Here is a 16,781-nt window from a genome sequence, read left to right as displayed (position 1 = left end):
CTCTTTCCCCCTTTCATTCAGGTTAAAGCACTGCCAGGCATGGGCACTACCATAGATGTTATTTTGATTAACGGACGCCTGAAAGAAGGAGACACCATTATTGTTCCTGGGGTTGAAGGTCCCATAGTAACTCAGATCAGAGGTCTTCTGCTGCCTCCTCCTATGAAGGAGCTACGAGTTAAGGTATGGAAACTGCATGTTGTATTGGCATTGAGAGAAGATTATGAACCAGAAAAAAATGCAGTATGTAGGAAGGAGTTAAAGGGGAAGACAGGGCACATCTAGTGTTTCTGTGAATATGCTTGTGTAGACCTATTGGCATGTCTGCTGTAACAGTGGCAGAGAAGGATCCAGGAGTTGCCTGGTGGTGAGGATTACGATGTGGATGCTTTAAGAAGGGATTCAGGCATGTGAGAGGGAGATGCCCATCTTAAATAGAAACTGGAATGTACTATACAGTGACTTCTGAGTTAAACCCCACTTTATTAATAATACATACTTTAATAACAAAAATCATGTACACTTGGATTAGGGTAAAGTGGACAGAAGAGTTTCTTGCAGGGGTTGGTGAGTGGTGTTGACCAGGACCTCTGAATCTGCTGCCCTTGTTGTAATGGACTGGGGATACACTGAATTGGAGATGCTGCCTGTATTACTTTCTGTGAGAGGAGGACAGCCACAAAAACAAAAGGCTATAAATACATTAATACATACATTAGTGCATGCAATTCAAAGATGATGGAAAAATCAGAGCAGCTCTTACTCCTTCTGTTTAAAAAGGAAGGAGTAAGTGTCTGCACAGATCTTGCATAATGCAAAGAAACCCATATAGGTAACCTAGGTGAATGTAGTAGGATGGGCCTTAAAGGCTTGGTGTAAAGGTGGAAAACTAGTGTTGGGTTTCTAATCTAAGGCTGCAACCATTGTCCTGTGCCTCATTTCACCGGAGAACTGTGTCCCTGCAGGCCACCATTGTTCCTAGTGTTTAATTGAGTCCCTTCCTGCAAACTTAAATACTCCTGTAAAGTAGCACTGGTAATTGCTGGGGGCTGTGTTGGTGTTCTCTCTCTGCCATGGTGATCCTCTGTTGTGAGACCATTGTGGCCCCAGAGGTGCTGAAGGATACAGTACTGAGGCTGAGGTGGAATCTGAGCAAGTGCTGCTTGGCCTGATAGAAATAGGAAGGCAAGAGCTGGTTTTTCCCCTTGTGTGTGGGGTGTTCTGATCACCTGGGGGTAGGACAGTTGTCCTGGAGAATCTAAGTGAGGCTTCCTGCTCTGGTGTGCAGCTTCACAGCAACTTGAAAATGGCTAGAGAGTGGCAAAAGGAAAACTGACATTTATGCTTAGGTTTATGTTCTCTGCTTTGTTGGAAGCTGCTTGATATATTCTGGTACCATGGGGAATGAATTGAAAACATGTTTATTTGCTTCCCTTTATTTGAAGCAGAAGATAAACTGGTGTGTGAAACTTATGAGACTCACAAGGTTGTTTCGTGGGCCTGAATAGCAATGTCACAGATCACAGGCTTCCATCAGCAAGATGTTCAGATGTGTTTCTGCACTTTTGGTGGGAGACGGAGTATGGGGTACCTGCACCATGATGAGAAACACTGGATTGGGAACCTTTAGCTGGGGAAGTAGATCTAGGGAAGCTGGCTGGTTTGGTTTCTTTTTGAGGCAGGCAGTGAGGAGACATTTCAGTTCAGCCTGTCCATGGGGGAATTGTCAGCCTTGAAATAAGACCCAGATTTTGGGGTGGAGGGCTATAGAATAGAGGCCTGCAGGAACAAAGTGCTTACTAGGAAAAGAAGCTGCCTGGCAGTTCTAAGGAAAGGATGGGACATCTCCTAAACAAAAGAAAGGAAGAAACAAGCCGAAAAAATCCCTCCAATTTTGATTTAAAGGTCCTCAGAAGTAACTGCTTTTTTGATGCCGTAGAGCCATGCCCTGGATGGGGGGAGATCTTCAAGGTTCCCTGGGTGGGGAGGAACACCTGGGAAATGGAGCATGGAACTAGGTACACAAGAAGGCGGGATCCTCCAGTGGGAGAATGAGACAGCTCTTCCCACATGGAGTTTGGGCTGTGTTAGCTAAACTGTGGTGCTTCAGTTAAGCTGTTGCCATCCTTGTCTTACTTACCTATGGGGCTGAATTTGGGGGTTTTTGTAGTGAGCAGCTGCCTATCACTGTCTGCCCTTTTCTAGTATATATTCCTTTTTGGCTTCAGCTGCCTTCCCTGTTTTTAGATGACTCCCCCTGCTGTGCCACCCTTGGCAGGGGTGGGGGTTATCAGAAGGGAGAGTGAACCATGCAAAGCAGAGAAAGTCAGTAGTGAAAGATGGGAACTGCTGGACTCTGCTGTCATGCTCTCCACTTTGCTTATGGGTGGCAGGTTCTTCAGCTGCTCAGCACTACCTTGGGTTGCTGTGTGGCATCTACATGAACTCTGTGTTCTCCTTTTCAGAACCAGTATGAAAAGCACAAAGAGGTCGTTGCTGCTCAAGGTGTGAAGATTCTTGGGAAAGATTTGGAAAAAACATTGGCTGGTTTGCCACTGCTTGTAGCTTATAAAGAGGATGAAGTCCCGGTCCTCAAGGTGAGATGGCTCATGGTGAAATAAGATGCTTTAAAGGTAATGGAGTTCTCTGGTGATCACAGAATCACAGAACGGTTTGAGTTGGAAGGGACCTTAAATATCATCCAGTTCCAACCCCCTCCCACGGGCAGGGAGGCCTTCCGCTAGACCAGGTTGCTCCAAGCCCTGTCCAGCCTGGCCTTGAACACTGCCAGGGATGGGGCAGCCACAGCTTCTCTGGGCAAAACAAGTGAGGAAGCATACTCAAATGTTGAAAGCTTGGTATGCAAATAACTTTTTTTGGTTGTGTTTTAAAACCTGTTACAATAACATGTTGTTGTTGCCTTGTGTCCACGTGCAGCATTAGCGTTGTGATGTTTTAGTATCTTGATTCTTAGCATTTCCCTGATGATCTGCTGGGGTGTCTCTGCTGATAGAATAAGGTTTGAAAACAAGGATCGCAGCAGGGTTTGACTCTGTTAATTACTGATTTGGTATTTGTAGTAATCTGTGCATATATTTCAGTTAAATTATTAGGCAAATATGTGCTAGTGGAGTTCTTCAGACTGTCATAATTGCGAAGCTGATTTAAGACTCTCGTAGTAGATTTCTTTTGTGACTTACACTTTAAAAATGGTGGAGGAAAGAATGTAGCCATCTTAAAACCAAAACTGAGTTGAGGTGCTCCACTTTAAAAAGGAAACTTGCATGTTGATAATTTACTTTTAACCATAGTTTTAATTACCCTTCTGTCTACTTCTGTCTTGCCTTTAAAGGTGGGGTTAATCTTTCAGGTCCTCCGAATATGGACTTTGTTGCTGGGTACATCTGAGACTACTAGTAGTAGATACGCGATGGCTTAAAGTAAATGGCAACACCCATTCATCTGTCAGGAAAAGACTGAGTGCTTGGGTTTAAGAGGCCTGGGCTGTTAAAGGTTTTTAACTTCTCTGAAAGCAGCACAATGGCCTTCCTTGCTGGTCTGACATCCTCTGCTTTGTGTCTAGGCCTGAGGAACATTCAGAATCTTCCCCAGCTCATGGTTTTAGGAGTGTATGCTTTCCTTGTTGATCTCTGGCAACCAGAGGAGTTTCCACACACTGTGAGGTGGATGTTCACTCGGTCTTGTCAGCAGAAACTTAAGAGTGCTGGGGAGACCTGTGTGTAGTCTCCAGAGAAATGCTACTAACTCCTAAGATGAGCATCTGCTTTGTGTTATGTGATCACCTTCTTGCAAAATCCTCAAGTCTAGTTCAGTTCAAACTTTTCTAATGGTAGGAACAAGCAGCAGCATGCCCCAGGGCTGCGTGTGACCTGTACTGCAAGTCTGTGTCAGTATGGCTGTCACATGCTTCCAGAAGCTCATGAACAGAAAGACTTTGCACCCTGAGGCATAAAGAGCAACAGAACTAAAACTTGCTTTTTTCTTTTTTCTTTTCTTGTTTTTCCCCTAAAGGATGAACTAATACATGAACTGAAGCAAACACTGAATGCAATCAAATTAGAAGAGAAAGGTGTTTATGTCCAGGCTTCTACTTTAGGCTCTTTAGAAGCATTACTTGAATTTCTTAAAACATCAGAAGTGCCAGTAAGTACTTGTGTGCTCTGTCTGATGATGTAGTTTCTGCATCAGATTAGTGACTGACTTATGTGGCTTTCTCCTTCAACAGTATTCGGGAATTAATATAGGTCCTGTCCATAAAAAAGATGTTATGAAGGCATCGGTTATGTTGGAGCATGACCCACAGTGAGTAACTTCTCTGCTTTATTTACCTACCACGTTGATAAACGTGCAGTGGTGTTTGAGTAATGCCCTCTCCTCAGCTCGGGTTCTGTGGTCTGTCTCAAACTGTTTGACTTCTGTCTGCTTACAGATACGCAGTCATTCTGGCTTTTGACGTGAGGATTGAACGTGATGCACAGGAAATGGCTGATAGTTTAGGAGTTCGAATTTTTAGTGCTGAAATAATTTATCATTTATTTGATGCCTTCACAAAATACAGGCAAGACTACAAAAAACAGAAACAAGAGGAATTCAAGTAAGTAAAGAGAAATCCTATTTTGGATGCTTCCCAAATAAGTGCCTCAATTAATTTAGTATAAATGAAACTGTATTCAACTTTTTCCCAAATAATTATTATTTAGCATGTAGTTCTGGTGGGAAGGAAGGAGAGAAGAAGACAGGACAATAAATCGTTAGTTTTCAAGAACTGAGTACTCCAGTCTAATTGTTTACATGTGGGATTAGGCTCAGTAGGGCAAGAACTGTGACGCAGTTGTAAGATTGAGCTAAAACATATCTTGTAATATGGAGTGTTCTTACTAATGTTTGCTTTGCATGCTTGGCTTCTGTTCCCAGGCTGTGACAGATGAGTGTTAGTCTTGCAGAGTTAAGAAAACTAAAGGGATTGGGATTCTATTGTTTCATGTTTGTGCAATTCCAGTGTACAGGGCTTTATTCTGACTGGTAACATGGATATGCAGCAGCATAGGGACCCAGAATTAATCTTTGGAATCTGTTACTGGGTGATCCTCAGTAAAGTAAGGACAGTCAAAATAAATGAAAACGAGTTTCATTTCACATTGATCCCAATTTGAGTTTGTACCTCAGCGTTTGAACATACTTGTTCACTTTACAAACAAAAATCTTGAATTTTTGAAGTCCCTGTAATGAGCTGAGGCAGTAATACTTCTACTCCTGTGCTCCTGTGAGACTGTAATTACACTGTACAACTACTGTTCCTTTGGTCTTGGTCTTAGTTGACTGCCCAAGCCAGTCAAAATAAAATCTGTTAGCCAAGCCTGATTATTGTCCCCCATCATTCTTGAAGATCGAGTATTGACTAGATTTTAAGAGTTTTTGCCTGCTTGATTTCTCTCCAAGAAAATAAATGCCCAAGAACCGTGGGAGAAGGCTGAAGTGTTCATGTTGTGTACACTGTTCCCATAATCTATTGCAAAATGTCGTTTCTTTGTCATCTTCCAGGCATATAGCAGTGTTTCCTTGCAAGATGAAAATACTCCCTCAGTTCATTTTCAACTCTCGTGACCCAATAGTGATGGGTGTAGTTGTGGAGGCCGGCCAGGTGAAGCAGGGGACTCCCATGTGTGTACCTAGCAAAAACGTAAGTAAGCGCCTCTTCTGTGGATACTTGATTGACCCGGTACTTCCTGGGATGATGCCCCAAGAAAGGCTCGGATGCCCTTCCCCAGTGCACAGTTTTGGTGGGAGATGAGATTCAGGCTTTTACCAGCAAGGAGACTTGATCTCATCAGCCCTCTTGCTGCTCTGGCTGGGAGAGAGCAGTCCTGTAGTGGGACACAGGAGCTGCCAGAAGTGGGGCGCCCCCTGCCAGTGAGCCACTTGCCTTCCTCACTGCGAGTTGTGTATTGTGATACCAAGTAAGGAGCAGAATTGTCATTCCTGGTAGCTAGTAAGGCAGAAAGTCAACCTGGGACACTCTGAGGGATAACAAATTGATATTCCAGATGAACTGTGGGAGGGGGGCTGTCAGTGCCCTTTTAAGTGTTTCGCAGTGCCAGTTCTGAGGTGCAGTGCTTCATGTGGGTACACATAAAGAGGAATTCAGAGAAGATCGTGTGCACGGAGGGGTTTGTGGATGTGTAACACTGCTGCTTCTTTATACTGCAGTTTGTTGAAATTGGAATAGTTACAAGTATTGAAATAAACCATAAACCAGTGGAGGTTGCGAAAAAAGGCCAAGAAGTATGTGTGAAAATAGAACCTATTCCTGGGGAATCGCCCAAAATGTACGGACGACACTTTGAAGCAACAGATATCCTCGTCAGTAAGGTAAAAGCAGCCTGCGTTTTTGAAGAGGGTCATGACATAGCGGTAGCCTGCTTGAAGTGGCAGTGTTGCATGGAGCCTGAAAAAATTACCCTGTGAACCTTCTGTGGCAGACTAGTGGACATCTGAAATGGTTTGGGTGTGGTGCTGCTCAGCCCAGTGTCTCTGTCACCTTGCTTTGAGGTTTGTAGTGGTGCCCCTTGAGGACCGAAGGAATGATGTAACTGCAGCTAAAAATACCTTGCACCTGAGAGGGCAAACCACACAGTTAGCTCTCTGCATACCATCGTATGTGGCTGGTGCTCAGAGCAGCTTAGCAGACCCCATGGCACCGCAGGGTGATGGTTTGCCTGGTTTTGAAGTTGTGTGACAAACAGCAATACTTCAGTTGCTCTGATCTGGAGCACGGGGCTTGGGTGAGGAGAGGATGAGCCCTTGTTCATTTTTCTGTTGTCAGAAGCACAGCCACAGCTCTCCACACTCTGAACTGCTTCAGTTACCAAGTTGTGAGACACCCTCTGGCACTCACGTGTTGAGGGTGAGCAGGCATGGTGGCTTTTCAGGTGGAAATGCAGGGCTTGGGATGTGGTGCTGGTCCTATGGGCCCTGGGGTTCGTGGGAGGTCCTATCCAGTCACAGGTCCTTACCTTACTGCACAGGGCATGAGACTGTGCTTCTGCCCCCTCTGAAGACCAGGTAAGGGGTGGGATGTGAGGAATCGTAGAAGGCAGCAAACAAATAGATGGCTCATGCAGACACAAGTAGCAAAACTGGGGTTAGGAGAAGCTTTTCTGCTGTGCTAAGTGCTGCTCTTCAGATAAATTCCTTCCAGTGCTCTAAAAGCTGCCTTCCTTAATATGCATGTGTTTCTGACGGGTTTGTCTTGTGTTGCAGATCAGCCGTCAGTCCATTGATGCTCTGAAGGACTGGTTCAGGGATGAAATGCAGAAGTCTGACTGGCAGCTTATAGTAGAGCTGAAGAAAGTGTTTGAAATCATCTAGATAACTTTTTACAGCAAAGGGGAGGCAGGAATAAGCGCAGTATTCCTGTTCTAAAAGTTACCAACAAAGTCATATATTGAAGACAGTGTTGGATATATGTTTGGGAGGAAAATATGTGGATAAAATGTTTTCCATGAGAAACCAAGAAATTTACACTGGTTTGACAGTGGTCAATTTACATGTTCCCATGGTTCCAATGTGCCTGTTCACCTCTCCTATTGCCCTTCCTACTACTGGCTGCTGTTTTAAAGTTTGCCCTTCCTTCTCTTACACCTCCCTTCCACCCTTTTTCCCCCCCCTTCCTCTCTCCAGAAGAAAATAAAAGAAATTGAATTTTTATTACAGAACTAAAGCTCTTTCACTTTTATACTGAGGAGATCAGTACTGCAGTATTTGATTACCCAAGCTTCTGCAGACTTTGTGATTCTTGGGACATTTTTGATGTAAGAAATACTTCTTTATTTATGCATACCTCTTCCCCTGAGTCTCTTTTCCAACATTCTTCTGCTTTGTGCCTCTAGAAATTTTTTTAAATAGAAAATTAGGCAATTGGCTATTTCTGTACTTGCTTTGTGTGAAACGATGTAAAGCATAGTTGGCCACCTTCTACTGCTTGTACAGTTCATGGAAGTCGACCTGTAATCATTATACCGCAGAGCCGCAAATAAAGGAGATGGACATAGCAGCCCATTGTTTCACAGTTTGCGTTGATAAACAAGGTTTCACTTCATGGGCTGTCACGGATGTGTAAGTGCCAGGCAGAGCCTTTGCCTTTGGGGGCTTGGTAACGTAGCGGAGCTGCGTTCCAGCAAAGGCGTTTCTTCCTCTTGCTCCCCTTCCCTTCACAAAGTGTGTGTGGTGGTGGCGTTGGCATCTTGTACCATGTTCCCAAAGCTCTGGAGTTGCAGCCCAGGTGAGAGGCTCTGCTGGGAGGAGGTGTGAGGTGGTGTCTCTTCTCCAGCTGCTACTCATAGTTGTGACTGTCTGCAAGTGAGGGTGATTCTGGATGTTGCACTGAAGCTGTTGAAGCTGCTGACAGCATGGGGGACGCAAACAGCTCCAAAGGCATTTGTTTGATGATGATTGTGGTGAGCAGAAGTCGCCCTGTAATCTCCACCTTCCTAACCCTCCTTCCCCTGTGGCACCCTGCTAAAGATGACAGCTTGACCTGTTCCTGATCACGCAGTCTCCTGGTAACTGACAGCTCATGTCCAGAGGAGCTAAGGAAACACTTTTAAAAGCACAAGCTGAAACATTAGCATTTAAAATATTTACAAGGATTTAACTTGCAGTAAGCAGTTTGATCAGGTTTCTTCTGTCACTTACTATTTTTTCTGTTGGGAAACTGAATTTTCTAATTGGGGTTGTGCAGACTCCGTTACAGAGGAGCATTTACCTCCTTTGGCAATGGGATTTAACTTGCCAGAATTATTTTTGTTTGTTTGACTTTAAATTTGCCCTGGAAGTGGACTGCTTTGGTACTGTTGGTACATGGTGTGAATTCACAGCACTGGGCATTGATGGTTTAGAATGGAATGGTCACAGTGAGGAAGCTACATTTCATTGTTAAATTTCTTTGGCAAACTATGCAATCATGAAAACTACACTAATAAAAAGTTCTTAAGAACCCAGATGTCAAACATTGTGGTCTTGAAGTATGTGTGATTGTTTCCTCAAATGTGGGTGTTCTTCCCACAGGTAGAAACTCTGGGAAAAGGATCATGCAATTTTTGCAGGTTGATGGTTGTGGAACCTTTTAGAAAATACCTTCACGAAAAGGCTTTAAGGAAGCAGGTAATTGTTGAATATGCTATTTAAGGGAGAACGGAAATGTAATTACAACTACCCTTACTCAGTCACATCATGCTCTGAGTCCTTCTAAACCAGATGTTTACCAGTTTCAAGTTTGTCTTAAGCAGCACTTGGCCAAGCCAGAGCTGTGTACCTGAAACCTAATTGGCAAAATTCTTGCTTGAATTTAATAAATATATTCCTCTATATGAGCAGTTACTGTGCTGGTTTTCTTAAAGGGGAAAGAAGAAAAAGGCAGCTCCAAAAGTAGCAACTTTTAGTTGCACTGACTAGGGTGGCTTGATTCAGATGAGGTCCCTTTCCCCCTAGATCTGTATCTACAAGTAACTGCAGTTAGACAGACAGGTGCCAAACAAAGTAACTTGAGCTGGGAAGATCAGTCTTATCACTGACTGCCTGAGGTGGAAGGGACCTTTTGCACTCACCAAGTTCCAGCTTGCCCTGTGGTCAGGAAAGGGGGAGTCTAAGCAGGTTTTGAGCACCTCCTGTGAAGGAGGATCTGTAACCCCTGTGGACAGCCTGGTCCAAGGGAACTGTTGTTAAAAGGAGTATTTTGTATCAGTACCTGTTGTCATACGCCCTTTCACTTGATGCTACAGGGGAGGGTCTGTCTTTGTCTTCTGATTTCCCCCATCAGGTCTAAGATCCCCTCAGCCTTCTCCAGGCCCAACTGTTTCAGCTCTCTCACCCTACCCTTGTATTAGGAGAACCTCCACTCCCTTAAGCATCTCTGTGGCCCTGCACTGGAGTTGCTCTGAATGTCCATGTCCCTCCAGCACTGCAGCTGTGTCTCACCAGTGCTGAGCAGAGGGACAGTCTCCTCCCTTCACCTCCTGGTCATGTTCTTCCTTATGCGTTGTGCCACTGATCATCGGGGCCAGCCTGCCCAGGTAGTTTTCGATCCACCTCTGTCTCACTAGCCCATACTTCATCAGCTTGCCTAGCAGGATGTTAGAAAAACCCTTGCTAAGATCAAGGGAAACAGCATCTGCCCTTCCCTCATCTATCACCTTGTTGAAGGCTGCCAGGTTGGTACCTCTCCCAGTGTGCCATACAAGGGAAGCATAGGGCACAACCTAAAGCTACAAAACCAGTTGCTGCTGTACCCTGTGGGGCAGCCAGTGAAGTGACTGCAGAGCATTTTCTGCTCAAGCTGCAGTTAACTGCAGCTAATCTAGTTAATCGACATGGTTCCTGCTAAACTGGTGCTGCAAATCCTGCTCCACAGCTAGCTCCAGTTTGCATTCCAGCTTTCAATACTACAGTGTGTGGGCCCACACTCATCCACACTTCTGCTTCCCCTCCCATAATTTCTACAGCAGATGAAAAGATTTGTCTTACCACTGGGGTTTTCTTCAAGTGGCCTTCGTTCTTTCCAGCCTTGCCGCAATGTATTGGCCAAATACGACTATATGAGGTTGGTGCACATCTGCAAAAAGCAGACTTGCCCGAACCCCAAACTGTACAGACGCAAGCATAGCCCTCCCTACTACGGATCCAAAGAGACAGGGCTGTTTATTTCACTTCTGCTACTGACTACCACCTGGTTTATGTTGCATTGAGGAAATGCATGTCACAGGCTGGGAAGAACTATTAAGTGGAACATGAGTGATAGAGGCTTCAACAGTGCCCCATGTCAGCTACTTCCCTAGTTCCTCTGCGTAACTGTGCAAAGATCTGCATTTGTCTCCCTCCCCGAGCACCTGTCTCCAGAGGTAACAACACACAGGAATACAGAGCTCAGAGAGCACTTACGCTTCAGCTAACACCATGTGTGCTCTGGGAGTGGCTGGGCCACACCAGCTTCTGTCTTTGAAGGATGAGGCTGAAAATGAGCTAATATTCTTCCCTTAGCTTCTGGAGAAGAAACAAGCAGCAGCCAGGTGAGTGTACAGCAATCATCTCCTACGCTTGTTGAGACAGCAGCATTGTGGATGTAGAACTGTGTGAAATGAATCAAAGCTGCAGCTTTAATACAAGGGGTTAGCTATATACCAAAGCATCACAAAATAGAATCAGTACAAAAATATACATACAGTTCTTTATTAAACAACTGTAAACACTTCACTGTAAAAATCCATAAAACTTTATAAACAAACATTTTGTAAATAGATTCTATACTACAATAAAAGAATTTTAACACAATTATTTACATGCAATACTGACAAATTTGGCACTTTCTGAAAAGAAATGTACAAAACACTTTGTTGTTTAAAAAGAAATCTGAAATTATAAAAACTCAGGGCATTACTATCATGCACTTTGCAAATACCTCACAAGCACTTATGGCACAGCTAGCAGAGAGCTCCAGGCTCTCATCAAGCTCTTTACTACACGTTCAGATAATTTTCAATGTGCTTCCGTAAGTTTGTTGTAAAACTACCTGAACATTGTCAAGAATGAAGTCAAATGCCATATTCCAAACTGATTCCACAGATGACTGCATTAACCTGAAGGAGAAAAGGAAGAAGAGGGCAAAAATTACTGTTAAAGAACCTGTCTTTTTTACAGTAAGTTTCAGAATTCACACTGGAGAACAAGATAACAGCAGTTCGCTGTGAATGGTACTTTGATTTGATCTTGGTAAAGGCGTCTATAGTGTATTTATTGCTAAAAATAGAAACAAATCATGGAGGCCCACAGACAGCTGTGTTACCTCTAGCACTGTGCTACTACTAAAAGCAAATTAAGGAAACTCAAGGAAAATGAAGCAGCTCTGTACTCTCAAAATCCCTTCTAGATCACTGTTACAGGTGAGCAGAGGGTTCTACGCTTACAGCTTTGGAAGACCTAACGTCAGGGACATGTATCATCCAACTCCTGATCCCTGGCCCTACACTCGTCACCAGAGACACACTGCCATCGGTGCAAACCTCACATACAGGGACCAGGAATGAGACATGCTGCTTTCTGAAGAGCTTCATAAAGAATTTACTATGCAGCATTCAACAAAACAGTTAACTGCACTGTGTGTTTTGCATTTTCTGAGGCCTAAAGACATCAATCCCATCACACAAAATTGTAGTGAAGTTTTTATACTGCTGTAGTCTTTTGGGTGTTAATTCTGTGAAATGAGTATGTTCCAGATATAAGACATGGAAAGCTGAGCTCCATAGTTAAGTATCACTTTGTAAGCACATAATAAATGGAACCTAGTTTTCCTGACTCCTGGGAAGAGTAACAGGAGCACAATAACTAAGTAATAAAAAAGGATTTAATAGGTTGGAGGTGAGACAGGATCTGGACACAGTAGGAGAACAAAATCAGATAAAACAAAGGTATGATCTACACAGTGCCATGAAAAATGAATGAAAACAGGATGAAGGGATAATTCTGACAGAAACTACAGCCTTTGTCTAGAAACAAAACTCTGTAGCAAGTACTATTAAATGCTACTCTTAATTTTTCACAAATTACCTATTTTAAACAGCCCAACTTTTTCCCACTCCTGTTTTTGAATAAAATTTAAACTTAAAATATCTACACTCACAAATGGAATTCTCATGGTCTTGTGGCCTCACACAGAAGCATCCAGTGCATACATCCGAACAAAAATTGTCTAAGTGTCACGAATACTAGCAATTGAGCTACCTTTTCATGTACTTTACAACCAGATCCAACTTCTCCAAATCTTTCTCTTCTATTAGATCAGTACAATACTTCACAACCTGTAGAATGTCTTCTTCCATAGGATCTGTAATAAAAAAATTTAAAAAAAAAAAAAAAAAAGAAAAGAAAAAAGAAAAATGATAACTTTTCTTTAAGTATACTTTCATAGAATAATTGGAATATAATAGAAAGAAATTCTGCAGTGTAGACACACCAGGGGCCAACCTGACAATTGCTGTATTCCCATACCTCCTCCTTGCATCACCAGTGGTGTATACAAAAGGGCTGCAAAGTCCTGAAATATGTCTCATATACCTCTTCTTTTTCCTCAGTAAGAGCAAGTGACAGCCAATATTAACCAAAGGGAAAAGAAGTAAGGATTTAGAATGGAATGGCTGTTTTGAAACTTGTAGGAGAACAGTCATGTCCAGGATATGAAGGTCAGATTTCACAAGATCTTAGGGCATTGCTAATTGTTTGACATAATGTTAAAATTCAAATCACAATTTAGGAATGGTGTTACACATTTGCGCTTTATTCTAAAATTCTTTCCAGCAGTCACTTTGGGAAAAAAAACCAAACCAAAACCCCAAACCCAATCAATCAAAACCAGAACACCCAAAACCTGCACTGATCTGCCTCTAAAATGACACCTCCATAAAAAAGAAATTCCCTTTCAGCAGCCTTCATCCTAGTGGTTGGAACATGTGGGACCACATGAGGAAAACCTTCCACACAAGTAACATCAAGGCATAAGAGCCTAACAAATAGGTTGAAGCGAGAGCAGGTCAATTTTCATCATGTTAAGAAATGGGAGCTGGCAAAACCACGGAATAACAACTAAGTAGGAAGAATCAAGTCACTCCAAGATTGCAAGGCAGTAAGACTTCTAGATTACTGTGAAAAATAACCAGTGGAAGGAAGAGTGAAGGAAGAAAGTACAAAAAGCCTACTAAAAAATTTGTTTTCCTTGTGGTGCCTGTAGGATCACCACTAGCGTGACACCCCCTACCTGAAATAGTTGTAATCCATTCTCTCAACAATGTCTTTACATCATTGAACTCAACAGCTCCAGCTAGGTTGGGTGCTTGTGGCCTAAACGAACCAGGTGGCTGTTCAGTCTGCACAGCTGATGGGCCTGAAGAATCTGAAGTTGATGGAACTGCTTCCGACTGTTACAAACATAAAAGTTGATAATGCTCAGCCTGACAAATATGTTAACACCGTATTTGTATGTAGGTAAGCAACAAGTAAAGATTCCAGTAAAGAAAACAAGCTGCATTTGTTTGCACAGACTAAGTCTAAAAAAAGAGACAAGGCTTTACTGAAAGCAGTTAAGTGTTAAAATTACCTGAGCAGCTGTTCCTTCTTGTTTCAAGAAACCATCTATTAACTTCTGTGGGCTTCCAGTTGCAGCCGGCATGTTTTTTGCAGGGCTACCAACGAGTCTGTTTTTCAAAGGACTCTGAATCTTTTTTACAGGACTGACTGGATTTTTTTTCCTGCTTTTTTTCTTGTTTTTCATTGTTGCATGCTTCAGATGTAGGAAAGGATTTTTTGACACTGAAAAATACAGGAATAGAATAGTCAGTGGTTGATACATTTAAAATTTAGTATTTTTCCATCGAAAGGAAGACTCTGTATCTTCCACAAAAATCTATGGATCAGTTGGGAGAACATAACCTAGATAAAGCGACTTTCACACTCACACGTCATTCCAGATATGGGCACTGTTCTTAAGTATTTGAAAAGCACTGCTGGACATTAGTGTACCCAGAGGATACCCAACTATTCATAAGCCTTTTAATATCAACCATTTCAGTGCCTGAGTATGAGCAGCTGGTGAAATCTGAAGCCTACTGGACAAATAGCTTTGCCTCACTCAGAGCACTGTGCCACCTAGATACCCGCTAAGACTTCGCACCAGTGGTTATCAGCAAAACTAGCAGTGAACCCCCCCCCAAAACTGCTTTTATCATAGTTTACTAAGGAAATTGCTCTCACTCCATCATACTATCATATCTGCATTAGTCCACTGACTATGAAACCAAGGTTTGATTATAATAACACAGTATTTACTGGCAATGAACCTAATGACACTTCCAACTTATTTTATGGTGAAGCATGTTCATAGGGAATAAATCTTATTTCTTTCTACTGATTATAAAAAGGAGGCCTGTGTGAACAGATCAGTGTAAAACCACCTGACTATCAGACATATGGTGAGATGTATCATATCTCTAATTGCCTGAAACCCATACCAGTGCTATGGGTTTCAGGGAACCGTAAGAATGCTATCTGAACATAATTTAACTAACTTAGGTACTGAAGATGCAATACTTAAATCACATGACATATCAAGTTTAGATTCCATTCTGCAAACATATGGACGTGGGTAAGTTTAGTGCCACAGTCCCCATGAATTGAATTAATTACCCATTTAAGTAAAGCTAGGCATCTGTTTGCAAAATGAGACCACAGCTGGTTGTAACTGACAGTCTGTGAAAAATAAATAAATAAATTTGATCAAACACAGCATCTTCATAGAAGGTTGTGTTATATTTTTCCAGTTTGTTATTTAGGGCTGCATAACTCTCTTTGAATAGTAACCAACTCCTGTACAACTATATATACTCACCAAAAGTGTTAGCAGGTTGCTGCTCTGACTGCTTTTGCCTTTGATCGTATGCATCTCTCAGCTCTGCTTGCAACTCAGCAGGTAGTGCAGCAAAAACCTCAGGGTCCACCTGAACAGTAACAGAAGATTCATTTGATTATTTTACCAGTGAGCAACACTGCTTGCTTTCCTCTAGGTCACTCACATAAGAAGGGTATATTTTATGCCAAGCAAAAATAAATGAGATATAACAGAAACACTGTAAAATACGCTATATGTTTTCTTCATGTACTTTAGCTTGTAAAAACCATAAAATGTTCCACTTGATACTACTCTACGTTTATTATTTTTGAAAATTACTGTGTATGGGCCTATAATTCACGAACCATCTTTATTCACCCACTTTATTCACCACTATCTTTATTCACCTACTGGTCTACAGTACAGCTACATTAACAGCACAATTAAGCCTAGCTCAGAGAACACTACCTTCAGATTTCCAAACTCAAGCACTGTGACAATCAGACTTTCATTCCTCCTATTCTTTTGATACTTCTATTTCCTGGAAGCTGCTAAACTCCTCAAACAGAACATCATTGGAAATAGTCTCACTTCTTTAAGGACAGGAAAGATAAGCCCAGCTACCTCATATTTTGAACTAGCTCAAAAGGATTTAATTTCTTTCTCCCAGTTGTCCATCCCTTGTTTAACTGATAAAAACGCAGTCTCTTCCAACTGTCCTAGGGGCTTGAATTCTAGACAGGAAATCATTTGTTCCCAATTGCCATACACACAGAATGTAATTTCATGTATTACTGGTTATCTTCCCTCACTGTGTGTCTGAAGTAGCAAATTCCTGACAGACTACTCTTGTATTCTGAGTTTCCCAGTATTATTGGACAGTGTGTTCAGCTTATACTCTGCAAAATCTCAATTAAAAAATGGCAAATCTATCATTTAAAGGATTAAATCTGCCCAGTGCAAGAGTGCCCTTTATTTCTGAGGTAGAATACAGATGTGCACAAACAACAACAAAAGAATTTATTCAAAGTTACTTTTGCTGTTCTAAGGGCACAATACAATTTCTACCATTATCTGAGATACTCTATTTATTGTATATCAGTACGCACAGATATTAGAAATTGTCTCCTATTTTCGATACATATTTCATCTTTTTTTTTTAACTAAAATACATACGATATGTCAGGAAGGCAGGCTGTGCTATTTGCACATATGAGGTCTAAATTATACAGGTCATAAACATGAACATGTTCCCCCACGTAGAACTCATCAATTTAGCACAGTATTTTTTCCACTTTTCAAACTTCATGTGCCAACACAAATTTTTCACCAC

The 16,781-nt window shown here is 42.2% G+C and overlaps 2 protein-coding genes across 4 annotated transcripts in view; one reads left to right on the top strand and one right to left on the bottom strand.

The window, feature by feature from the left end:
• Nucleotides 1–8,068, top strand: part of EIF5B (eukaryotic translation initiation factor 5B) — a gene marked incomplete at its 5' end in the record, with an annotated part of 15,848 nt that extends 7,780 nt beyond the window's left edge. The window contains 8 exons of the mRNA XM_010023478.1: nt 22–183; nt 2,466–2,597; nt 4,033–4,164; nt 4,247–4,323; nt 4,451–4,615; nt 5,563–5,701; nt 6,229–6,390; nt 7,282–8,068. Coding sequence (XP_010021780.1) covers nt 22–183; nt 2,466–2,597; nt 4,033–4,164; nt 4,247–4,323; nt 4,451–4,615; nt 5,563–5,701; nt 6,229–6,390; nt 7,282–7,389 — 1,077 coding nt within the window. The remainder of the gene's footprint in view (nt 1–21; nt 184–2,465; nt 2,598–4,032; nt 4,165–4,246; nt 4,324–4,450; nt 4,616–5,562; nt 5,702–6,228; nt 6,391–7,281) is intronic.
• The window catches only part of REV1 (REV1, polymerase (DNA directed)), a 47,026-nt gene continuing 37,885 nt past the window's right edge, over nt 7,641–16,781 (bottom strand). For 2 of the 3 annotated variants that reach the window (XM_010023476.1, XM_010023475.1), the window contains exons 18-22: nt 15,449–15,557; nt 14,162–14,373; nt 13,823–13,982; nt 12,793–12,895; nt 11,229–11,651 (exon numbers count right to left, since the gene is read on the bottom strand). In XM_010023476.1, coding sequence (XP_010021778.1) covers nt 11,540–11,651; nt 12,793–12,895; nt 13,823–13,982; nt 14,162–14,373; nt 15,449–15,557 — 696 coding nt within the window. In that variant the 3' untranslated portion in view covers nt 11,229–11,539. Of the gene's footprint in view, nt 7,651–11,228; nt 11,652–12,792; nt 12,896–13,822; nt 13,983–14,161; nt 14,374–15,448; nt 15,558–16,781 lie in introns of those variants that run through there. The other variant, XM_010023477.1, reaches the window with a different exon arrangement.

The sequence above is a fragment of the Nestor notabilis genome, unplaced genomic scaffold (assembly GCF_000696875.1).
Source record: "Nestor notabilis isolate BGI_N333 unplaced genomic scaffold, ASM69687v1 scaffold4811, whole genome shotgun sequence".
NCBI classification, from domain to species: domain Eukaryota; kingdom Metazoa; phylum Chordata; class Aves; order Psittaciformes; family Psittacidae; genus Nestor; species Nestor notabilis.
Note: the sequence above shows the minus strand (reverse complement) of the source record. Positions and strands in the feature narration are given on the sequence as shown.